This window comes from Salvia splendens, chromosome 10 (assembly GCF_004379255.2).
Source record: "Salvia splendens isolate huo1 chromosome 10, SspV2, whole genome shotgun sequence".
Classification (NCBI taxonomy): Eukaryota; Viridiplantae; Streptophyta; class Magnoliopsida; order Lamiales; family Lamiaceae; genus Salvia; species Salvia splendens.
The window spans coordinates 28,266,451-28,292,071 of NC_056041.1; the positions used below are offsets into that span (position 1 = coordinate 28,266,451).

The window sequence follows — 25,621 nt, forward strand, 5'->3', positions numbered from 1 at the left end:
AGCTAGCTAGTTTAATTCTGTCTAGATTAAAACCAGTAGTTAAAAAACTCCCAAGTTAAAGCGTGGCAGCAGCCAAACCCCCTGTTCACTACTCACACACTTGACACACCAACTTCTCTGTGGGATCGACCCCGAAATTGTGCAAAATTGTGCATTGATTACTTTGGCAAGGCGGAAAGGGCGAGAGCTAGATTGCATTGATTAAGTGGCAACGACATTTGCTAACTGATCCAATCGGTTCGGTTATCATTCCATATAACTTGATCCGCATTCTATTCGTGTTTTCGACCTCTTTCCAAGTCCTTCCACTCGACAAAACATAATTGCGATCGATCTGTGTGACTTCTAAGCTGTAATGAGCACATGAGATTAATTAATTAATCTACTTGCGAATTAATTAATTAAGCTCTCAATTTCAAAGCTCAATTCTAAATAAATTCTAATACAAGTCTCTTGCACTTATTTCCAGCCCAACAATAAATTAATCTGGCCCAACCTTTTATGTTTGGCAGCCCAAATTTTCAGCCCACTCCTCTATTTAATCATCTTAGCCCAACTTAACAATGAGAGTCCCTTGGCCCAACACACATCAAATTTCAACCCAAACCTATACTCTTTCCTTTTTTTTGCCCCAAACGACTCCATCCTGGATTCCTTGACCTTACGGACTCGTTTGGTGTTTGCAAGGGTGTAAGTTTAGGTGTTTGGTGTACAAGTTAAAGGCCCGAGAAATCACCATGGCCCGTCTCGAACCGCGCATAAAATACTGTTGGGTGTGGTAATGGTAATGGCCTTTTAATTTATCCGAGTATTTTGGTATGATAACTACTGTTTGACCAAGTATTCCATGATATTCCATCTCATTTTTGTTTATTCCTAATTTTTATCTCCCAGCCGTCACTTTAACTTATCCTCCCCTCTCTTTCTCTTCATCTCTCTCCTTAATGAACTGTGAAAATATCTCCACGTTATCGTCGTCGTACCTAAGCTTCTTTATGTGTTCGATAAGTGTCGCATCAGCGTTCATCTCTCACCTCTCCACTCCGTTCGCCCTCCCATCTCCTGCCATGGATTCCGGTGATGGTTGTGGTTTCCACGACCACCATAACTCCTCGGTCAATTGAGTCTGCAATTTGCATGAAGATTAAGAGGTTTTGGTTTCGATTATGAGTTTTCGAGTTTAATTTGTTTTTTGTTTATGTCGATTGGAAGAGGGGTTAAGAATTTCAATTTTAAGATTGTACTTGTTGATAAAAAAAAAACCCCTTTAATTATGATAAGTAAATTAATAATTATTCAATACTTTTATTTAATTATGATTAACTAATTGCTACAAATGCAATTCGTCTGATAATTAATAAAACTAGTGTTAACCAACGTGCGATCACAACGTAATATTTTTTCGTCATACAATTTTAAATTGTTAATTGATTAGTTAAAATGAGAAACAATATAACTATATAAGATTCAAAATAGAAAACTATACTATATAATATGAAAAGTCAATAAATATGTACTCCTTAATTCATTTTACACCTAAAGACATTAAATGAAACATATTCAAAATAGAATTAAGACAAACACAATTATTTGGACAAAGACTATGTCAAGTGTTGACACTTTTGAAAAATATGTTTAAACAATCCTTCATATTTCTCTACTAAAAAAATGTAAATCACACTTTTAACAAAATAATGAGTGGTAACTCATAATATTCAAAACGTCAAAATTATGACCTTAAAAAAATTCAAATGATAAACTACACAAAGAAAAATTACATTAATTGGTTGAATTGACATTATTACATTAATGAATAATGATAGCCCTTTTGAATATTGGACCTTTTATCTTTATTTATTACACTTTTAAACGTGACTTTTTGGAACATGAAACATATATATTATTTTTTATCAATACTACAAATTTTCTTTTTGTAAAAATATACCTAATATGGAGTATATATTTTACTCAACATGATCACCTACAGATAAGATAATTAGATTCTACATATAAAATCAGTTGTATCCCATTACAATTAAGTGCAAAATCATAATTTCAACAATAGTATTATTAGTTAATTAAAATTTGGTAGCAGACTATTTTATTTTATTTGAAATATACAAAAATAATTAATTGTGTAAAGATGAACGATAAATATTATTCATGTTTCGAGTTAAGGATGTTACAATTCTTCTCTCGCTAAGAATTGAAAGAAATATTGGGATAAAATTCTCGAACTATACACGCGGTACTCTAACTATTGTAACCAAAGGAAAAAAAAACAAGAATAAATGAAATGGAAATTACAATGAAAATTAGTCAAGAAAAACCATCTTTCCGCAAGATAAATTACATTACATTACAGTTAGTGCTCTCGGATTGACGTATCACCCCCAAAGATGAAACGACTTCCTCCTAACGTATATAACATCTCAAACCCGCTAGGCACCTATGAACTTGATGGGCTCCAAAAATCGAGCAAAACAATGTTCCTAAAATGTGCAATAAAATGTTGAGAGCTTGACAGAGAATGAAGAATGTTTTTGTTAGTTTGTAATTCATCCACAACTCTATGCCTTTTATAGGCACAAAATTAGGACATGAGAGATCATGAAATTAAAACATCATGAAATATAAAATTAAGACAATAGATGTTACAAAATTTGTTAAATGCTCATTATCATATTTAAAGATTTGTAACCATCGGTTTCTCATTGTATAGTGCTTTAAGGTTTAGTCAAATGCTCATTAAAATATATAAATAAATATTCATGCGAATTTCTTATAAATATTTAAATTTATTCCTTAAATATTCAAATTGGTCCATAACTTATAAATATTTCAGAATGAGGACAAAACATATAAATATTTCAAAAGAATGCCCAAAACTTGACTTTTATATATAGATAGATAGACATGGTTTGACTTCATTCATATAGTATTACTTAATTAGTTAATTATATCACCAATCTTATTTCTAATTTTTCTAAAGAATATAAAAGTTTAAGGGTAATTTTATCTTTGTAACTCCTATCTAAACATGGGTCTCGCATACCAAATATCATCATAAACCAATGCTTTTTACACTATTTTACACTTTTGATCTCATCAGTAAAACCAAATGGATCCTAAATATAATCTCAATCGATATCCTTTTTTAAAGCTCGTTTAGACACATTTTGAACTTTGGAGGGCAAAATGTGAGGAAAACTAGCCATGTTATAAGATTAAAGAAAATGAGAACAAAATTAAGATAAAAATTATGATACTACTAACCATAAAACTATTCTCCACCTTCCATAAAAATAAGGGCAATTGATATGGTACAAGAATTAAGATAAAATCAGTAAAGTAATAGAGATGAGGAGAATGGTAGTTAAAGTAATGTTAGCGGATAGTGAGACCAAAATTATTAGTAGTGTTTAATGATGGTATAAATTATAAATAAGTTGATGTAGAGGGGTAATAAATTGGGATAACTTTTCAAAAATAGAAAGTACACATATTTTTATGGGACAGAGTGAATATCAAACAAGATTTTACTCTCCAAATAAATTAATACAACATAAATTCAAAATAAATAAAATAAGAGGTTGTATTCAGCAATGAGCTCGTAAAGAAAATTTGTTTGCACTCCCTCCTCTTTCCATAAAATATAATCTTACTTATGGACAGTACGAATTTTAATAAGAAATTAGTAAAGTACTTAAAAGAGAATGGAGGAAAAGTTAAGAAGATTTAAATAAAGAAAAAGTAGGAAAGTATGAGAAAGATGAGTAAAAATGGAAAAGTATGAGAGAAATTTTCCATTTTTAGAAATGTGACTATTTTTGGTGGACATCTCAAAATGACAAAATAAAACTATTTTTCGTGAACGGTGCAGTATTTAAAATTCCATATGCAACATTCTTAAGAAATATTTTGAATAATTTTTTTAAAAAGTACTCCAGAGAGCTCTGAAACACTCAAAACAACACATCTTGCAGTTAGATGGTTTAAAGCAATTCCACTAAACCACTATCAGTGAAAAACAATACCAGTGAGAACCAATTTTCAGGTCATACATGTGAAAAGAAAAAAGAATAAATATTATTACTGATTGAATTCTAAGAGCAAAAACAGAAAAGAGAGACGATGGGAGTTTGGAAGAAGATTGTGTGGTTATACAACTGGAATGGGAGAAGAGTAGACTGAAATTACAGTGTCACAAAATTGCTGAATGAAATGCATTGATTCATCCCCATCTTATGATAGCAGAGCCCCATGTAAGCCCAGCTCCGAACCCAGCAGCGGCTATAGTATGACCAGCCTGCACCTTACCACTTCGAACGGCCTCGTCCAACGCTAATGGAATCGATGCTGCGCTCGTGTTCCCATAGTTCGCCAAGTTTGATATCACACGCTCCGAAGAGAGTTCTAGACGTGTTGCTACTGCATCGATGATCCTTTGGTTCGCCTGCAAACAAAGTGCTTCACGCGTTATACGGGATATAATATAGGCGATTCCACCACATTCTTTAGCGGATCAAACAATTTTAAGCTTGTTTGGTCATGTAATCCATCAAATAGTGAATCGTAAACCAAATTTGTAACCCGATGTAAACATCCCTAGGAGATTGGATACCTGATGAAGAAGCAACCAGTCTATACTCGACCGGGTTAGTCCTGCCTTTGCCAGGGCTAACTCGATGGAGTGTGGAACAACACGAACTGCAAAGCGGAACACCTCTTTACCATTCATCTGGATACATGAGTATGAGCTGCCTCTCGGTAGAAGTCCCAAGAGTGAACCATTTGTACCTAGTTCATGATGTTCTTTCTCCCTTTCCTTCATTTTGGCGTTCAAGTGTCTGGAAATAAAATAAAACTTGTGTTAGTTCTGATGTAAGTTAGCTTATTTTGATTAAATGATCAAAAATACCTTTGCCCTTCCCCATCACTATGCATGTCGAACGAAAATAAGCCGTCCTCATCACTGTCGCAGGCCTGTAGCACACAATAATTAACAGACCTTACTCACAATAAATATATTTACCTCTAGTTTGTAGTTAATTTTTGCAGTGCACAGAGATTTCAAGATACAAAAGTACATCAGCAGCCGCATGGCCAGGATTAGTGTAAGGAATTTTACTGCATTTATCAGAAACAGACAGTGAAAGTCTTTTCATTGGGTCTCCTTTAATTGCATACTTTATATAGTAATCTATTATCATGTGACAGTTCCATATAGTGAAAATCTGAGACAAAGGAGGAACAGTAATATCATATGGAACAAAGTAAGAGTCTTTTGCTCAAACCACTCCCATGTTACTCATTCACCTTGAATTGTCTTATGATTCTCAATATAAAGGAAAACCAGGCAAGAAGCGTTACAACAAGATGAAGCTTCACCAAAGGGCAAAACCATCAGAATAAAGAACCACCATGTCCTGGTGTATATGGGAAAATAAAGTGATTATCCTAGTGAGCAGCCGGTACTAAGGTGGGATAAGAAGTTAGTGGATGACTGACTGCAAATGTACGAGTGGCAGATCAGGTTGGTTCATACTTAATGTTGGGTTGAGAAACCCAAATTACGAAGAATTTGACTCAAATCCAATGGGAGAAATGTCTATGTTAACCCTACTATGTAACATGATCCTAACCCAAATAATCCATGTGTTCTTTGGGTTGTTTGAAATGTCGACATTATAAAATATCAGTAAGGGATTTAATTCAATTTGAAACAATACCAACAATAAATAGGTAATCTATGTATGTCAATTCTAGATAAACCCAAAATCACTTGTGTTACCTCATTTTGAATTTGAACCAAACCCCAACCCAACCCTGGTGTTAGGTGTCAGGTTGCATTTTCATGTTAGATTAGATCTGTCACCCATATGTTAACGCCAATTTGAAGACATATATACTACAGAAAACTAACGAACGAAATAATTCAAAGAATTGCAATAACTAAATTCAAATATATAAAACAATACCTGCATTAGTACAGCACCTGCAGCATCACCAAAGAGAATGCAGGATCCTCTGTCATTCCAATCAACATAGCGAGACAGAGCATCAGCACCAATCACCAGAACATTTTTGAATCCACCCCCTGAACAACAAGTATGTCAAGCTACTACAGAGATAGTTAAAAGGATTGTGAAATGCCCTTTGCAGCCCAATGATTGAGTTTTGACCTTTAATATAACAAGCAGCTGAAACGAGGCCCAGCACAAAACCACTACAGGCAGCAGTAATGTCATAAGCTAATGGATTGTGTTTACATCCAAGGGCTTTCTGAATCTGAAACAATTAAAAGAAATTATCTGAATTCTGTACTATTAGGGACAAATACAAGAAGAACCAGTCAGAAATGAAATAACTTTTTTTGCATCTGGTGTGAAAAGGCCCAAAGTTATTAAGAGCTTTATAAAAATTTGAATGAAGGGCCAGACAACCAGCTCTTATTTTGATTTATAACATAATGACTGTTGAGAAAAAATTCTGTAGAATGCAACTGTTAAAGGTGTACTATACTATAAGTCGATAAGCAACACAAACACAAACCTGTGGAGCACTACCAAATAAATCCTCTGGAGTTGAAGTACACATTAGCACAAGGTCCACCTCTTCAGGATCAACTTCTGCCATCTGGAGAGCTTTCCTTGCAGCCTCTGTCGCCAGATCAGTTAAACTATCTTTTCCTGCAACATCATCATAACTTAACATAAACCCAAGTTTGATATCTAATTCTATGACATGTTTGACAATATTACACTTTAACTAGATATTGGCTTACGAGGAACTAGATTGTTAATGTAAATGTAAATGTCGCATGCATGCTCCCAACATCTTAAAACCCATAAAAAGGCTATAGCATTAAAGCAAACAATAACACCAGGATATTAGACCTTTATAGAGCAAACTGAGTTTAGAATCTGCTTCCATTAGATTGAAATAACATCACAAAAACTTGATCAAATAAGGATACAGTATGAACCCTTGAAACTTGGAAACTCTCCAAGGGTTCTGAACAAGTTGGTAAGAACAGACTCAGCAACATGTGCAAGACACAAGGATACAGACTTGCATAATAGTATTTGCCTTTTCTTTGGAGAATATGAGAACAAGCTAATAATCACTTTATGCAGGGACGCAATTCAAAGACTGTATTTGTAATATATGCAACTACACTAAAATAATGTCGCTGAAAATGATTGTCTTCTTAGTTAAAAGGAAACAGGAAAAGCGTTAAATATAGTGAAAACAAGAAGGGGGAAGCAAAGAAGATAAAATTTCAATAATCATTTTTATGGCTTGTCATTATCATCCATTCAACATAGTTCCAGTGCCCAGCTATTGCACCAGATACTCTAAAATACAATACAAATGTAACCCTGAATAGAAAATATGGCCTCCTTGGAGGTCAGAAGTATCAAAAGCAGAGGATCAAGACTGTACAACAAGGCCATTCCTTAGCTTATAATAGTTGCAGAAGAGAGCGGGGTAGGGGAAGAAAACCGATATCCGATTATACAAGGTGAAGAATTCACAAGAAGTAACCCTAGAAGCTAGAACCAACACCAATCCACTAGGAAAAAATAAATCACAAAGCATATTGGTTTGATATTTTTAATCATGGCTAACACTGAGCTAGTATTCGGATACAGTAAGAGTGCACCAAACATCACGTTTAAATTATATAAACAAACGCCATCATTAACTGCAAGGAAAGACTTACCAGTAAGTATTCTTCGATTTCTAATTCCAGTTCGTACTGATATCCATTCATCATTAGTATCAACAATTTTGGATAGATCATCATTAGATATCTGAAGACTTGGTACTGCAGAGCCACATCCAACTAACTTGCAGCCTCTGCTATCGACCCTATACAAATCTAGTTTTTTATTATAAAAATTCAAATTAAATAATCATGTAGAACAGATTGTAGAAATTAGGATACTGGCAAAGATAAAGAAATTAAACTAATTTGCATGAAAAGATGGTCAGCGTGGTATCCCATGGGCTTACTTATAAGTTAGCTGAAGCAAAGTACTTATTAGTAATAGAGACACAATGAAATGCATCACCAATTCACAAAAGACTGCAACTGATTTAGGAACTAATCAAATCCACATTCAATTGCAACAGAGGAGCTTCAGTTGTTAGAAATGCAGATGCCAGGATTTAGAGGCTAAGCAACTAATGAGTTCAACATCACAAACTAGGAGTATATTCCAAACTGATTCTCTGCTTGCGTTAAATACAGTCAAAACAGTAATACATTCCAACACATTTTAGATTAAGGAGCATATTGTGGTTTTGATTAATATCGCAGCCAGAAAAATTAACAATTTGAACATAAGAATTTCTAGTTGATCAATAAAAGGTAAATAGCTAAATTATGCGGAAGGAATGAAGAAAAATCAGACTCACATCTGAGCTTGATGAGAAGGGGGGAGCTTCTCAGCGCGGTGAGCAATGCTGGAGCACAGTATTCTCGGTGTCGGAGAGAAGGAAAAAGCAGATCGATAAATGGGTGTACATGGCGAGCAAGTCCTGGGCGGCGCCGGAGTAAACAGCCCAGATGCATTGGCCATTATCGTAGGAAAAAATAATCAATTATTGTCTGATAAGTAAGAAAGGGGAAAGGGAGGAGTTGAATTGGGGGAGGGGAGAATGAAGTGGGCGGAGACAACAACCGGAGAGTGAAATGATGGAAATCCCAATGCGAAATGAAATTATTTCCCTCTTTTCTATCACAGTACAGTACAGAGCATGCAAATGCACGTGATACTTAACATATAGGAATGTGTTGATTCCTCTGCATCCATTTCTGAAATCGTTGCCACGTCGCCAGGGTTCACTCCTTCGCCTTCGCCTTCGCCTTGGCTTTTGATAATCACAAAGCGGTAGAAGAGGTACAAATAAAATATAATTACAAATATTATTAATGGATAATGAGTCTCACCTCATTTTAGATAAAAGAACTTCCAAAATTAAAAAAAGTGCATATTTTTAGGACGGATTAAAAAGAAAATAACGCATACTCTTATGGGACGAAAGAAGTACTAAAAATCTAATAATATTATACTATCAATACAAATTATTATATCCTCTGCCCTAATTAAGACGACACATTTCTTAGTTGTCACGAGGTTTCAGGAGTTGTTGGTTAATATGTTTAATTGAAAATAGAAAAAATTGTGTAAATATTGAATGGAGAGAGATAGAGAATTGAATATTTTAATTGTGAGGAGAAATAATAGTTGTGTGCATTAATTGAAGAGAAAAAGATTTTTTATTATGTCCAAAAATGTAAATATATTATCTTATTTAAGAAAAATGTTTTATCTTACTTAAAATGTTTTATCTTACTATGTCTTAGAAGAGTCTTGAGCCCTTTTTCCAACTACGTGTTTGCTCGTGTGTAAGACCCAACCTCTCATTTTGAACAATACAATTTTTTTATAATATTTTTTTATTCTCTCAATCCTTTAAAAATATAAGCTGTCCTTCCACTAAAAATAAATTATTTTTATTTAAGATAATTTCTTTCTCTCTAACGAGGTGTAACTTATTTTTTACTAATATACTTTTTTTTATTAATTTTGCATTAAAATATGTGTGGTTAAAAAAATTACTTTTAATGAACAGATACGTATTTGCTAACTAGGAAGAGAATAAAATATACAAGTACTTATATTTTTATAAATAAGTCATATTCTTTGAATTATATCAAAATAGAAAGTGAGTGTTTTTATTGAAACATACGAATGACGAGTCACCAAATTTTATTACCACGATTTTTAACATAAAATCAAAACTAGAGTTCATTGGTCACAACCAGTCTTACCACGATCAGAACTTAACAAGTAACACCAACATTTCTTTCTTCTCTCTTCACTGTTCATGATCTCATTTTTGAAATTTTTATGCACATCTTATTTGTTATAGTAGTATTTATTATGTATTCATTAAAGATGCAACTTATTAAAATTTTGAAAGTTAATAAAACTAAAATTATATAAGGTACAATCACGTACTCTCCTAGTCTACCAATAAATGTCGCATTTACTTTCTTACTACTTTTAGTAATGGACATCACATTCCACTAATTTTATTTCACTCACATTTCATTATAAAACAGAGTATATAAAGGAAGGACTTACCTTCCACTAACATTTTCCACTCACTTTCTACTACTTTTTTTAAAACCCTTGCCCAATCAAAATTGGCCTTGTATTGGTGGACGGATGGAGTATTATTGAAAACTGAAAGTTATACTATAATCGAAATTCTAGTTAATGCATCAACACGACCAAAGTCTTACCAATTTGTTTGACTAAATCGTGTTGGAGTCGATTTTGGGTAACATTATTGTGGGGTTACTCTCGACACCTTAGATTTATCACAATTAGGGTTGGGTAAACGGTTCCTCATTGGTTATCAGTTAATCGATAACCGAAATTAACAGTGTTCCGGTCGGTTTCGGTTTTATGTTTTAAATAGAGTTGGTTATCGGTTCTAACCAATAATTGCAATTAAATTTAATTTTAGTTTCAATTATAATTTCAATATAAAATTAGTTATAAATTATTTGTTAGGTCCCCGATTTAAAGTCTCATTTTGCCATTTTGGGGTGTCCGTGATTTAAAGTCTCATTTGTTTTTTTTTCCATTTTAGATAGGTTGACCCACCATTCAACTACCCATTACACTCACATTTTATTATAAAACATATATATATATATATATATATATATATATATATATATATATATATATATAAGTGGAGTTCATATTCCACTACCTCATTTTTCCATTTTTTTCGCAAAGTCAAACAATTTTTAAAACTCGCGCCGGATCAAAATGAGACTATACATGACGGACGGATGAAGTATTTTTCTCAAATATTGCAAGATGAAATATGAACAATTGAACATCATGAAAATCAAGCACTTGATTATGCCTTTTAAAAACTTTTGTTGGATTAAAAACTGAAAATCAAGCACTCAATTATCAGGTGAAAACTTAATGGATTAAATTGGTCTTAATCTATTATGAGTATTATTTTTTTGTTGGAATTAAAATTTTATTTCAGTCTAATTCGATTAATACTGTAACCGATCAGTTCTAATCGAGTCGATTAGTGAAGTAACCGAATAAGAGTTCGGTTCGATTCCAGTTAGTTTTTCGACAATTTTTTGTGGTCGATCAACTGATAAGTCGGTTCAGTGAACCGACCATTTACCCAACCCATTCACAATGATTGTGGTGCACCTTACTTGGTGCGTTGGATTTGATGGAGGAGTAGAAGGAGTAGATCCTCCTTTCTGTGAATGCTTTGTTTAAAAATCAATATCTAATCATTTCAATTGAGAAATAATTAATGGCAAGATGAGTTAAGTCTAATTAGATACCTACACATTTTAGTTGATTTATTATTAGCCTAATTAAATCCTCATTAAATTTAAAATGAATCATTAATGGATCTTTGTAAATGGTCATAACTCATAACTTGGCACTAAATTGTTCACCTCATGGTTTAATTTTATTGTTTTAGCTCATGTTTTTAGTCAAAATGATTAATGTATAAACACATATATGCCAAATTGTTTATAATTTTACTTGTGTATTCTGTTTGTCTTGTTCGATAATCAACAAATACATAGTGAAACAAATTCTGAAAACACATTAAAGGTGTGGTTTCAATAAAAAAAATTGATATAATTTTCCAAACTAGTACACTATTTTCTATCGAAAGTGGAGATATTTGATATCAATGGAAAATTTTACCACACACGATACCACGCTGATTAAATTTATATCAGAATTATAATTTTAAACTTAGTTTGAGCTAATGTTGATTTAACTACTACCTCGCATTTTCCAAGTACATAAGGCGTAAAAAAAATCATATGATTTGTCATAATATAAATGACGTTTAATATATTTACCAACTTATATTAATGTCTTTTTGTTTACCTTGTACTGCAACCATATAGTCTGCCTAGTAATTAGTCATTAATTGGGTCATTTACCCATTCAGACACTAAATGGCTAAAGTACTTACAAAAGTTTTTTTTAATTAATTAATTTATTTATTTATTTATTTTTGCTGCTATATGTGTGATAAAACTCTCGTTATAAAGAAATAAAGAATTCATGGCGTCTTCGCTTGGCACTTGACATTAGTTTTTTTTTTGTTTTATTAGGGATCATTGCTATAATTGCGGGTTCTCTTTTTCCAAAAAACATATGTTCTTCTTAACTTGATATATTAATTTATTTTGCATTATTTAAACCTAAGCTAAAAATTTTTACTGATTGGATTGATTTAATTCATTCATATAATTTGACACCACACTTCCAAACTAAGAATATATTCATGTGATATAAAAATCTCCCGAGTCATTCATTTCAAAGGATCACAACTCAATCTTGTTGGAATTGTATTTGGTCAATGGACTTTGACCAATAATAAATGTTACGAGATATTTAATTTTATAAAATTAAATGCAATAGCGACGATATACTTTCGGAGTAGATGACCGTGGTATATTCATTTTCTCTAAACCGATTCCCGGTGAGTGAGAAATTATGAATTAAAGGTTGTCACAATTGTGAGTTATAAAGGAGCTATGAGATAAAACCAAGGGATTAGATAAAACCAAGGTTGTCATAATAGTATTTGCCTTTCCGTTTAATTTCTCCATTCTTCATTGGGATATATTACGCCCGATTAGTATATCTTTGTATCACAGTCATTTCAACCAACAATCGCAAGACGAGATATACTTGTCGTTGAAGAAGGAGTTTGAACTTTAAATTGAATCTAAAACTTTCGAAACTAATATCATAGCATAGAGATGGATCCCGTTGCTATGTTCACCATCGCCGCTTTCCCCGACTCCAACACCGACATGCCCACTGTTCCCCGCTGGGTCCCCACCATGACCACGACTCCCTTCGAGTCCACATCATTACCCTTGATTACCCAAGCGCTTTGAGCGCTTACTAACCCATTTGGGTCAATTGGTACATCCACCTTGAGTGGCACCGATGGTTCCATACTAAGTGGTTTCGTAGGATCCTTGATCAGATCGGGTGTTGGGCCCTTCGGGGTCAACACGGGTGTTGGGGCCTTCGGGCCAACACGCTAAATGACGGTTCCACTGTTAGTGGTTCCGTGAGATCCTCCAATGGATCAAGTGTTGAGGCCTTCGGGATCAACACGTGTGTTGGTGCCTTAGGGGCCAACACGAGAACTAGTTGTTCCACGTTTAGTGGCTTCATAGAATCCTCTAATGGATTGAGTGTTGGGACCGTCGGGTCCAACACGAGAGTTGATGCCGTTGGGATCAACACAACTGACTCCAATGTGGGGGAGAGACCTCGTGAATGGTCAATGACAGGGAAGTCCTACGGGACGTCTCCCGTCGTCCTCATGGATAGGGTCGTTGGGCGTGTCCCATTGGTCTCAAGAGACGTCTCCCGTTCGTCGGGAGACATGAGGGACATACCACTCCCGTCCGTGGCATGGGAAATGTCGGGAGACATTTCTCACCCGTTCGCGTCTTCAAAACGTCGGAAGACGTGGGAGACATTTCGCTTCCGTTAGTGCCCTAGAATATGTCGGAAGACATTTGGCACACGTCAGTCCCTTAGGAAATGTCGGGAGACGTATGAGACACATTTGTGCCGTGGGAAATGTCGGGAGGAAATTTTGTACCCGTCGGTCTCCTGTTCGTCGGGAGACATAGGCTCCCATCAGTGCCTTAGAAAATGTCAGTAGACGTTTTGCACCCTTACATCCTGATAAGGCTCATTTCATGCATCGGTTTAAGGGTAAAATGTATGCTACTTGATCGGTTTATCGCGCAAAACAAGTGTTAAATGTGCAGAAATGCCACTTGACCAAGGCAGCAAGGCCGAACTGATAAAGCAAGTACAAAAGGCGATAAAAGGCCAAGAATCGGGGGAGTTGATCAGGGGGGAGTGATCAAGCAGTTAGGCGGGGACCGCTGGCCTCTAGAAGAAGAACACGTGAGGAAATGAGCTGGATATGGCGCACCATTCTGTTATCAAGGACGGCGTTCTAGAAGGGGACACGTGCTAGCTTATGAGACGCAAGGACGGAGCTGAGTCAGGAATCTGTTACTCAAAAGCGTCGTCATTCTAGAAGAAAGGGCACGTAGCAATCAATGAGTCGCTCATTTTCAGCATGAGTGAATATTCCCTGTCAAGATCGTTATCCAGCTGGAGGCCGAATCGAGCTTATAAATAGAGGGTGTGCCATCACAAAGGGAGGATCTGACTCTTTACTTTCCGTCTAGTTTAGCTTAGCTTAGTTATCTAGTTTAGTTCAGCTCTCTAGTTTAGTTTAGTTCTCTAGCTTAGTTTAGCTCTCCAGATAGCTTAGTTAAAAGGGCGACCAAATGGAGCGTTGCAGAATACTCATTTCTGTTAGCGTTATCTTAAGTCTCCCGCTGAGATTCATCTCAGTTTTTACCGCTTTCTTAGTTTCCGAAGTGTTAGCTTAGTTTAAATTTCACGCTGTACTCAGTTTTAGTTTAATCAAAGTTATTTTCGCTTTTAATCCGCGCATTTACCTTTCCGCTATCACCTGCAATTCACTTGACCCAGTAGTTAAAGTTCCGTTGATCAAGCTAGCTAGTTTAATTATGGCTAGAGTAAAAACAGTAGTTAAAACTCCCAAGTTAAAGCGTGGTAGCAGCCAACCCCCCTGTTCACTACTCACACACTCGACACACCAACTTCTTTATGGGATCGACCCCGAACTTGCCGCTTTACTGTTAAAGTTATGCAAAATTGGGAGTTTACAAATTACTTTGGTAAGGAAGGAAGAGCGGGAGCAAGACTGCAGTGATTAAGTGGCAACAACATTTGCTAACTGATCCGACCGGTTCGGTTATCATTCCATATAACTTGATCCGCATTCTAGTTACGTTTTCGTCTCTTTCCAAGCCTCCTTCCAAAATGGCGTCGTTGCCGGGGAAGCATGGTGTTAGTTTATGTTTATGCTTAGTGCATAGGTGTATATAGTTTTATTTCCTTGTTTTCTCATTTTTTGTTTTTCACTGTTGATGAGAAGGTACCAACGTGGTGGACACTGGAATCATCCCTTTCTATACAGAGAGACTAACGCTCATTGGAGAGTCTAAGAAGCCGTAGTTGTCACCACTCGTTACCGAGCCGCATTAGAAGCAGCAGCAGCCGCCGAGCAAAATACACAACCTCCACCACCTGAACAAGCAGGAGCAAAGATGGCCCTCGCCGACAATGACTCTGGAATCGGTTCTTTACACGCTCATGACAACAGGGAGCCTACACATGCCATTGCCGCTACTCCTAGGATGCGGACCATCGCGATCAAATCGGGAGTACTGGCCGTTTTGTCCCACTTCTTCGGTCTTTCGAAGGAGTGTCCGTATGCTCTTCTGGAGGAATTCTGCCGATACTGTGACATTCAGCCCGTGCCGGCTGGATCCACATCCGAAGATTACAAGCTTAAGGCTATTCCCTTCGTTTTGAAGGGCGATGCAGGTGTCTGGCTGTCAAGGCTGCCAGAAGGTTCCATCAGGACATGGGCTGAGTTCCGCATGATATTTCTCGATCGCTTCTTCCCAGCATCGAAGACAAGTGCCCTGAAAAGGGAGATTACAAAGGCTAAGCAGGAGTACGACGAGACCCTCGGCCAGTATTGGGACAGATTCCAAGGTTTGCTTCAAGCATGCCCCAGCCACAAAATGGAGGAGAAGGAAGTCTACTCTGTTTTCTACAGTGGACTCACTGTGGATAGCAAGAACGACCTCAACCTCGCAACTCAAGGGGACTTCTCGAAAACCGCATTTAGCCAAGCTAAAAATATCCTGGAGAGGCTTATTGAGGCCAAGCAGTCGTATGAGACATCTCGAGGGCAGTATAGGAGAGGAGCAGAGCACGTGGCAGAGGCACGGAACGATGAAAAGTTGGAGGCTCGATTTGAGCAGCTGGAAAAAAAATTGCTAGAGGCAGTAGAGAAAGCCAGGACACCTCCACCACCTACACCAAAAGAGCCACAGTATGTGCCGCTGTCGTCACCACCAGAAGAGCATCACTACTACTATTGCGAGTTTCCCCCTGAGGTAGAGCCGCAGGCCCAAGCAAATGTCGTTGCCTACTGGAACGCAAATGGAAACTGGATCCAGGGGAAGCAGAGAGATGCTCCATGGAGGGACCACCCTAATTTTCGATGGACTGATCAGAATCAAGGCCAACCGCTCCAGTTATTAACCCAGCAAGTACAACCCTCTGAAGGGCAACCCAACTGGCCCGCACAGATCCAGGATAGACCAAACTCTGGAAGAAACAGAATACAGAACGTACCTCAAGGAAACTGGTCCAGTGGAGGACAACCCAACTGGTCAAGCAGACAACCGGAGGGAAACTGGGGGTACAGACAGCAAGGCCCTCAGTTTAGCAACCAGGGAAGGTAGCTGAACAACCAGATGGTCATGTACATCCCACCACACCTACGGGGAAATCACCACCCTGGAAATCAACAGTACAACCAGCCGCGATATCAGCAAGAACACTACGGGCAATCTGACTACCCGCAGCCCAACTATAGTGGGGGACCGCCGAATCAAAGATACAACCGACACCCCAATGAAGGCCATGGAGATATGTTGGTACCGCACCATCCAAATGATGCGATGCGGGAAATCCAGGAGGCTCAGAAAGAGCAGCGGGCGGCGTTGGAAATGCTGACGAAACAACTCTCTCAAGTTGCAGAGTCGCTGGGCGAGTTGAAGGGGAATGAAGCCACTATACAACCACCTGGTCACGAGAATATTAGTGAAGTATCCTTGAGGTCGGGAAAAGTCTACCAAAGCCCCAGCCATCATGCGATATCTCCAGCAATTGGTTCCAGACAAAGCCGTGAGGGAGAGGGAGGATCTAGTAGAGTGGATCAAGTAAAAGAAAAGGGCAAGGAGAAGGTGGGAGGTGAGGCCTCAGAAGAAAGTCAGAAGGAAGAAACTGAAAGGGTTAAGCCTTATTCGTACCGTGGAATGGTGACAAGGAAAAGGGATGCCACAATCGATGTGGCAAGTATGTTCAAGGACGTGGATGTGAAGGTACCGCTCTTGACGGCGTTAAAAATGCCCCCGATCAGTAAGTTCATTAAAGACTACCTGGCAGGGAAGGTCAATGAGGAAGGGAGACTAATTACAGACGAGAACGTCTCTGCCGTAATCCAGAGAAGCGACCTCCCCTCCAAGAAAACTGATCCTAGAATGTTCACACTCCTTATTTCTATCGGAGACATCCAGGTGGAGCACGCGATGTGTGACTTAGGGGCATCAATCAACGTTCTGCCATACTCCATCTATCGGAAGTTAGGAGCGGCCAAGCTCGTCGACACTGACATAATGATACAGTTGGCTGACAGATCGTGTATTCACCCAGAGGGGATTCTGGAAGACGTGATTGTTAAGGTTAATAACTTTCGATACCCAGCTGATTTTTTTGTGATCAAAATGACGGAACCCGCGACAAAGGAGTCGAGTGGAGTCCTACTAGGACGACCGTTCCTGTCAACAGCCAGCACTATTATAGACGTCCGAAATGGGACGATAAGCCTGGATTTCCAGGGAGAGCAGTATACGTTCAATATTGATGAAGCCATGAAAAAGCCAGCTGACGGGGAAAACGTATACTCCATAGATGTGACTGAGCCCTTGGTACAGGAGTATTTGGAGGAAGAATTATTAAATAATTATAATTTAGGATGCAAAAGAAAGTGTCCCTAGATAAATTATCTTAAAATTTTGGTTTTTAGGACACTTCTATTTGTATCTCCAAATTTTGTTGAGACACCAACCTTCAGTACACTTTATAAAGCGTTGGTGGTATAATTATACATACAGATTAGCGTCCTTAATAACATACTAAAAATGTCCCTAACTGCTTTTTGTTGTAGTGGAAGAATGGGGAGCTCATTTTTTTTCTGGACTACCACCGTCCCATAAAAATAGGGACATTTGGGATGGCATGAGAAATAATGCACAACTGATAAAATAAGAGAGAAAAAGGAGACTGATAGTTAAAAATTAAAATAGTGTTAGTGGATAGTGGGACCCATGTTATTATAAATGTTTAATGGTGGACTCTAATGGTATAAGTTGTAAATAAATTGATGTATATATGCAATGAGTTCTTTCAATAAATGGAAATGAGCTATTTCTATGAGACGGACGGAAAAGAAAATTTTCCCTATTTTTATAGGACATGGGAATACTTTGTTTGAGAAATAGCAGATTTAGATATTGGCTTATATAAATGGTTTTCGAGAAGATTGTCCCAAGTTGGGAAACTTAGAAGAGACTCTTACTGTGGAGACTTGGTTCGTGGGCTAAAGGATGGTGTCCAGAGTTTCCGGAGCAATATATGAGGAGTTGAGTCGGGTTAGAAGATGGACTAACATCATGCATAAGGTTAAGGTTGCAATCAAAGATCACTAAAGAGGTTTGTCTTGCCATCGGTTTGTGTAAAGCTTTGTTAGCATTGCTTGCTTGGTGGTTAGTTGCTAGAGGTGTGAGCTTTGGGCGTGGTTATATGCTTGTTTTTGCTTTTGGCGGTTTAGCATTGGTACTTGGTTTTTTCGTTGGTCTTGGTTGGTTTATACTTTTGTTGGGGTGTTGTTGTTGAACTCTTGCTCACCATCTTTTGATTTGAGCCTTTTATTTATAAAAAAAGATATTGGCTTATTTTGTGTTATCCATTTTGAATAACATTATATAGTCCCTATTGCTTATTTTAAAGGCCATATTACACTAAATACATTTTTTCATCTTAAAGACTTCATTATATATTTATACAAATGATTCGTTTGAACTTTGATCCTGATATACTGTATTTTATACCCCAAAAATATAATTGACTTTGCATTACTCCCTTCGTTCCTTGTTAATAGATGCATTTCTTTTCGGTATAGAGATTAAGAATAGTGTGTTAAGTGGGTGAGGAATAAAGTAAGAAAGATGTAGAGAGAATAAAGTAAGAAAGATAATTACTTTTTGCCAAAAACAGAAATGACTCGACTATGTAAGAACTTTCTAAAATAGAAAAATGACTCTATTAACATAGACAGAGAGAGTATTATTTATTTTGCAATATAAATCTATCAAGTGTCACTCCTAATAAATATCATATTTTTTTAAAAGTTAGTATTTAATCATATTTGAATTTAAGTAAACATTTCGAAAACTTCCTAAATATTATTCCTTCGTCTCAAAGAAGATGACCCCTTTCTTGGGCGGTGATAAGGCTAATTTCATGCATAGGTCTAGGGCTGTAATTCGTGAAATTTCTGGGTCTAACACACGTTTTAAGCCAGGTGTGTGAAGATTTTCGCCACGTCCAGCAAAGGAGGGAGACAGTTGCGTGGACCTAGGAAGAAGGCGAAAGAGTGGACATTATGCGGAAAATTGCTCGACGGAGGAAGCCTCGGAGTTGAAGGGTAGAATAGAGATTTCTACGAAGACTCTAGAAGGTTATGTCCGCGTCTATAAAAGGGAGAAGCATGCACGCTGGAGGGATCTGCTCGGTTGGAGACCTCGAGAACAGCTTGTAGCTTAGTTCACTTTTTCACACACTTGGGTTCTTTCGTGGGGAGATTCAGGGCGTACTTGGGGTTCACCTCTAGTTTTCATACATTTCGATCTGGTCGTAACACCGTCCTTCTTTAGGGCGAAGAAACAATTTATTTTTCCGTTTTCGTTTCTGCTGAATTCGCCGAGCTTCGCTGTTCGAAGCTCGGACCTCTTTGTTTTCTGGATATTTCTCTGTTTTTATGCAAGTTTCGTTTTAGCTTATGCCGATTGTGTTGATCTTTGTTTGTTGATTATGTTACTTGAATTCTGAGTTGGATTGTTGGAGTTGGTTGTTTTCGAGGTTGTTTTCTGGATTATTGCAGGTTCGTGGTTGGATCTGGGAGAATGGAGTTTGTTTGTGGATGAATCGGGTTTTTAACTTGCTGATGTTGTAAGGCTGTCTGTGATTGTTGGGATTTGGAGTTGATCTGAGCAGATCTGTGAGAATCGGAGTTATGGAGTTGATTTTGCTGGGTGTTGAGTTCGGATGGCTTGGATCCGGAGTGGATTAAGCCTTCGACGTGAATCTGAGCCGTGTTGATTCCTAGCCTACGTGTTTTCATTTCATTTCGCCTAGTTTATGTAGATCTGACGTACGTTCGATTCGTAGCAAGTTTACGGCGTCCCGATTTCTATATTCTGTTCGAATCTAGGAGTATGCTCTATTTTCTTCATTTACGCGTCTGAGTTGGTTAGGAAATTGCATGAGTTTGTTAGTTGCAGCTTTTTCCGTACTTACCTTATTTGAATGTCATGGTCCCCACTTTTTAATTCTCTCTGCCTAGTCATATTTAGTCAGTCATTTACACGGTCTAGTGAGTAATTGTTTCTTTCGGCGTTGATGTCTGATTTTATAAGTGTTCTGTGTCTCAGGTCTAGCATTTAATTTCCGTGCCTAGGTCTAGTGGTAGTTTAAACCTCAACCCTTTTGCGTGGCAGCAGCCGCTTGTTTCCAGAGTCTCTAAGCACTACTTCACGACTCCATCTTCGTGGGATCGACCCCACTTCCCTATACTAATCCATAGTATTCGGGTTGAGGGATTTAATTTTTGAAGGGAAGTCGAGTGTGTCCAACGACAAAAACACTCTGTGTTCCTTGAGTTCCTGGACCTAGTGATCCAGCGGATTTAAGAAGCGCGGTGTCTTGACCAAGCACTTGCATAGTTTTCCCTGTAAGCACACGAAGACATGATCCGACTTGTCCCACTTCAAATGGCGCCGTTGCCGGGGATGGAGGGCGTGCTTAGTGTTAGTGTTCAGAGTCTGTGGTGTAAATAATTTTTACTTGTTTTCTTTCTCTTTTGTTTGTAGTTTATGAGCAGAGGCTCAGGATCTACCTACCGGAGCAACTCGTCTGGGAGGAAACACGGCCAGTTTAATTGGCGGGTTAAGGACACAGCCTCTACTGTGACCACCAGATCAGGGTTCACCACAAGAGATCCGTTTCCGAGTGAATTCACTAGCGACGAATCTTGGACGTCGTCAGGACGTGAAGATCCAGAGTCCCCACCCGAATTAGAAACAGAGTCAGAAACAGGGGAAGCAGAGGAAGTAGTCATGGCGCAGGTAGTAGATCCAGATCCAGAGATCGGCTCTCTCACTGCCCACTTAGATGGAGAGCCAGCACAAGCCATTGTGATGAATCCGCGACAAAGAACTATTGAGATCAAGACAAACGTGCTCGGCATCTTGCCGACGTTCTCTGGGTGTAGAAATGAGTGTCCGTATGAGTTCTTAAATGAATTCAGTAAGTTGTGTGGTATTTAGAAGAGGCCGAATGATGCAACAGAGGAGGATCATCGCCTACGTGCGATTCCGTTTACCTTGAAGGGGGAAGCTAACACGTGGTTATTAAGGTTGCCCCCGGATTCTATCCGCACATGGAGGGATTTCAAATTGGAGTTTCTAGATTATTTCTTCCCATCCAACAAGACGAATGCACTAAAGAAAGAAATATTAGAGTGTAAGCAGGATTACGACGAATCCTTGAGTCAGTACTGGTCGAGATTTAAGGGGTTGTTAGATGCATGCCCGAACCACCGAATGATAGAGGCAGAGACCTACTCTCTGTTTTACGAAGGAGCGACTCCTGAGTCAAAGGACTTAATGAATTCCTCGAGAAGGCTCTTTTGAACGCGATTGAGAAGACGAATCCACTGACTTCACAAGGGAAGGAGAAATCTCCTGGTCCAGGAGATAGTCAAATTCAGCAATATTACGGGACCCAGGAAGGAGATTATCAGGCCCAGGTCAGTGCAATGGGTAGTTGGAATCCCGATGGGAGCTGGAATCCAGGAAGACAGAGAGATGCACCTTGGAGGACAATGAGCAGAATCAGCCAGCACCACAACAAAGTCAGCAGTTTGCACCTCAGCCCGAAAGGCAAGGTAACTGGTCAGGAAGGAATCAAGAGGGGCAGGGCAGCTGGATCAATCGGAACCAAGGAGACCACTCAAGCTGGGGAAACAGAAATCAGAATAATCAAGGGAACGCTCGTCAGAATCAAGCGAGTGGACCGACTTTGAGTATAGGGCCAGGGTCCAGTCAACCACGAAAGTCACCAAAGAGTATCGATGATATGGTGCACGACCTCGTCAGTTCACAGCAACATATGCAAAGCAACCTGCAATCGAACAATGACGTAGTGCACAAGCTTCAAGATGCTCAACAGGAGCAAAAGGCAGCCATGGATATGCTGGCTAAACAATTGTCCCAGATAGCCACTTCTTTGAGTGATATGAGGGGAAATGAGGGAAAGATTCCCGCCTCCGTAAGGCCACCAGATAGGGCGAATATAAGTCAGGTTACCTTGAGATCCGGGAAGGCATATGATGAGCCAATGGTAAGAACGAAGGAAGCGATAAGCCCCAAGGAAGGTAAGGAAGATGATACAATTCCTAGATCTAGGGACTCGGAAGGAGAACGTTCCTTGGTCAAGGATGACCTTAAGATAGGAGATTTGGAGAAACCCTTGCCTAAGTCAACTGAACCATTCTTCCTCGATCCAGAGCCAGTGTTTGAGAACGAGGCAGTAAGGGAGGAGACTGGAGAATTCTCAGCCGAAGGCTCTCCAGGAGCAGGAAAACGACTGAAGCCTTTCCCAAACCGGGGGGAAGCCAAGAAGAAGAAGGAAGAGCCGGTGGATTTCATGGACATTTTTGGGAAACTAGTAATTAATCTACCATTCCTACAGGCCTTGAAATTGCCGGTGTTTAGCAAGTTCATCAAGGAATTTATAGCTGGAAAGGCTAGACCCAGTGGGAAAATTTTGATAGGCGAGAATGTCTCGGCAGTAATTCAGAAGCGGAGGATGCCTTCGAAATGCAATGATCCAGGTATGTTTACCTTACCCATCACTATTGGTGATGTGAAAATTGAGCATGCTATGTGTGATTTAGGTGCGTCGATAAATGTGTTACCACTGTCTATATACAAGAAGTTAGGGGTAGGCATGGTGGACACGAAAGTTGTGATCCAATTGGCAGACAGGTCATGCATTTGTCCTGAAGGAGTGCTTGAGAATGTGATAGTGAAGGTACATGATTTCTTGTACCCAGCTGATTTCCATGTGATTAGGATGAGTGATAATGAGTCTGCAGAGTCTGGCGGAGTACTTCTAGGAAGACCTTTCCTGCGTACCGCTAAAACTATCATTGATGTTTTTGACGGTACTATCTGCCTTGATTACAATGGGGAGAAATATACATTCAGCATAGATGAGGCAATGAAAAGACCTCTTGACATTGAAAATTTGCATTCTATAGATGTTATTAACCCCTTGGTCCAGGAATATCTTGAGACAGAGTTAATGCAGGAACAGATCGAGAATTCTGAGATGAGTCATGCCATTGATAGAGTAGTAGCCAGTTGGTGTCAAGCGATGAACACAAGTGAGTTATCGGATGAGGAACTAGCGGAAGCAATTCTGGAATTCTGTTCAAGTCCGGAGCTAGCTAGGTCAAGGAAGACACCTTATGTGGCGAGCATGGACAGTTCTACTAAGTCTAAGAAGGGAATGACAACAGAACAAAACCCCTTGCCCCAGGAAAAAGATGTCCCCAAGAAAGAATTGAAAACACTTCCACCTGGGCTCAAGTATGCGTATCTGGAGGAGAACGAAAACTTCCCGATGATTATTAACAACAGCTTGACCGAGGGACAAGAAGAGGAACTGCTGAATGTAATTAGGAGAAACAAGAAAGCCATTGGGTGGACGCTCTCTGATTTGGTTGGAATCAGTCCAGATATGTGCATGCATCACATTCGTTTAGAAGAAGGAGCAAAGGCCTGTAGGGATCCGCAACGCAAGTTGAATCCGAACATGAGGGAAGAAGTGCTGAAGGAAGTATTGAAGCTGCTATCCCTAGGAATCATATATTCCATACCAGACAGTGAATGGGTTAGTCCCGTACATATGGTACCCAAGAAGTCAGGTATACAGGTAGTTAAGAACGATAAAAATGAATTGGTCCCCACTCGACTTGTTACTGGGTGGAGGATGTGTATTGACTACCGGAAGCTGAACGAGGCTACTAAGAAGGATCACTTCCCGTTACCTTTCATTGACCAGATGTTGGAGAGGCTGGCGGGCAAGCAATATTTCTGTTTCCTGGATGGATATAGTGGGTATTTTCAAATCTATGTGAATCCCGAGGATCAAGAGAAGACAACTTTCACGTGTCCCTTTGGAACGTATGCTTATAGGAGGATGCCGTTTGGTCTCTGCAATGCGCCAGGGACTTTCCAGCGGTGTATGATGAGTGTTTTCTCGAATCTCCTAGAGGATTGCATTGAGATTTTTATGGATGACTTCACGGTGTACGGGAATTCATTTGACTCGTGTTTGGCAAGTTTGGATATAGTGCTGAGGAGGTGCCAGGAAAAGCATTTGGTTTTGAATTTCGAGAAATGCCACTTTATGGTTCCTGAAGGATTTGTCCTAGGGCATGTGGTATCGGAAAGAGGCATACAGGTAGATCAAGCAAAAATCGATGTCATCTCAAAACTGCCTTACCCGACGAATCAGAAAGAGGTGAGAGGATTCCTAGGGCATGCAGGATTTTATAGGAGGTTTATAAAGGATTTCGCGAGGATTGCTCAACCACTCACTCACTTATTGCATAACGATGTGGAGTTTGTGTTCGATGAGGAGTGCAAAAAGGCTTTTCAGTTGTTGAAAGATAGACTAATATCTGCCCCCATTATTAGAGCGCCCGACTGGAATCTACCCTTTGAAATTATGTGTGACGCAAGCGACTATGCCATGGGAGCGGTGTTAGGTCAAAGAATTGATGGAAAAAGCTATGTGATCTTTTATGCATCCAAAACACTGAATCAAGCTCAGAAGAATTATGACACCACCGAAAAAGAAATGCTGGCGGTGGTATACTCATTTGAGAAGTTTCGCCCGTACTTGCTGGGGTCGAAGGTGATCGTTTTCACGGACCACGCAGCTATTAAGTACTTGCTGGCGAAGAAGGAGTCTAAACCAAGATTAATCCGTTGGGTATTACTTTTACAAGAATTTGATTGGGAAGTTAAGGACAAGAAAGGAACTGAGAACAAGGTGGCTGACCACCTAAGTCGTATTTTTCAAGGGGAGACCGAGGAAGCAATTCCAGATGCATTCCCCGAGGAACATTTGTACTATCTGGAAGAATTTCCTAGACCCATCAATTGGGAAAAGCTCATGGCATTAATAGGTCCAGGGGATGCCGAGAAAGGGAAATGTCAGACAAATGCTGAGCCATGTTTCGCGGACCTGGCAAATTACTTAGTCACTGGAGAGGTGCTCAGTTCCCAAGTAATCTCCCGGGCACAGAAGATGAAATTGAAGAGCGAGGCCAAGTACTATTTCTGGGATGACCCGTATTTGTGGTGAATGGGAGCCGACCAAGTAATCCGGAGGTGTATCCCGGAGTGGGAACAGAGGGATGTGCTGAATCATTGCCATGCCCTAGCGTGTGGAGG

General features: G+C 38.9%; 2 protein-coding genes across 3 annotated transcripts; one reads left to right on the forward strand and one right to left on the reverse strand.

The window, feature by feature from the left end:
* Positions 1–3,986: 3,986 nt before the first annotated feature.
* On the reverse strand, positions 3,987–8,881 carry LOC121753320 (3-oxoacyl-[acyl-carrier-protein] synthase 3 A, chloroplastic-like). 2 transcript variants are annotated; one of them, XM_042148576.1, is made up of 8 exons: positions 8,428–8,881; positions 7,730–7,888; positions 6,556–6,692; positions 6,186–6,291; positions 5,982–6,100; positions 4,922–4,986; positions 4,625–4,850; positions 3,987–4,456 (listed from the first exon to the last, which is right to left on the reverse strand). In XM_042148576.1, the coding sequence occupies exons 1-8, from the start codon at positions 8,582–8,584 to the stop codon at positions 4,235–4,237; spliced, it is 1,191 nt and encodes a 396-aa protein (XP_042004510.1). In that variant the 5' UTR covers positions 8,585–8,881; the 3' UTR covers positions 3,987–4,234. The 2 variants fall into 2 exon arrangements, with proteins under 2 accessions (XP_042004510.1, XP_042004511.1); XM_042148577.1 differs by having other exon boundaries at positions 7,730–7,878; positions 8,428–8,880.
* Positions 8,882–16,504: 7,623 nt separating this feature from the next.
* Positions 16,505–17,809, forward strand: LOC121752866. The gene has a single exon (XM_042147957.1). The coding sequence runs from the start codon at positions 16,505–16,507 to the stop codon at positions 17,807–17,809; it is 1,305 nt and encodes a 434-aa protein (XP_042003891.1).
* Positions 17,810–25,621: the final 7,812 nt, after the last annotated feature.

What these genes read in the sequence shown, in the direction of transcription:
- LOC121752866 (XM_042147957.1), top strand. Translation starts at nt 16,505, where the DNA reads ATGGTCATGTACATCCCACCACACCTACGGGGAAATCACCACCCTGGA.
- LOC121753320 (XM_042148576.1), bottom strand. Translation starts at nt 8,584, where the DNA reads ATGCATCTGGGCTGTTTACTCCGGCGCCGCCCAGGACTTGCTCGCCAT. An exon ending in CCTTCTCATCAAGCTCAGAT is followed by an intron (nt 7,889 to 8,427) that starts GTGAGTCTGATT and finishes ATAAAAAACTAG; the next exon opens with ATTTGTATAGGGTCGATAGC. An exon ending in AGTGATGGGGAAGGGCAAAG is followed by an intron (nt 4,851 to 4,921) that starts GTATTTTTGATC and finishes TTTTATTTCCAG; the next exon opens with ACACTTGAACGCCAAAATGA.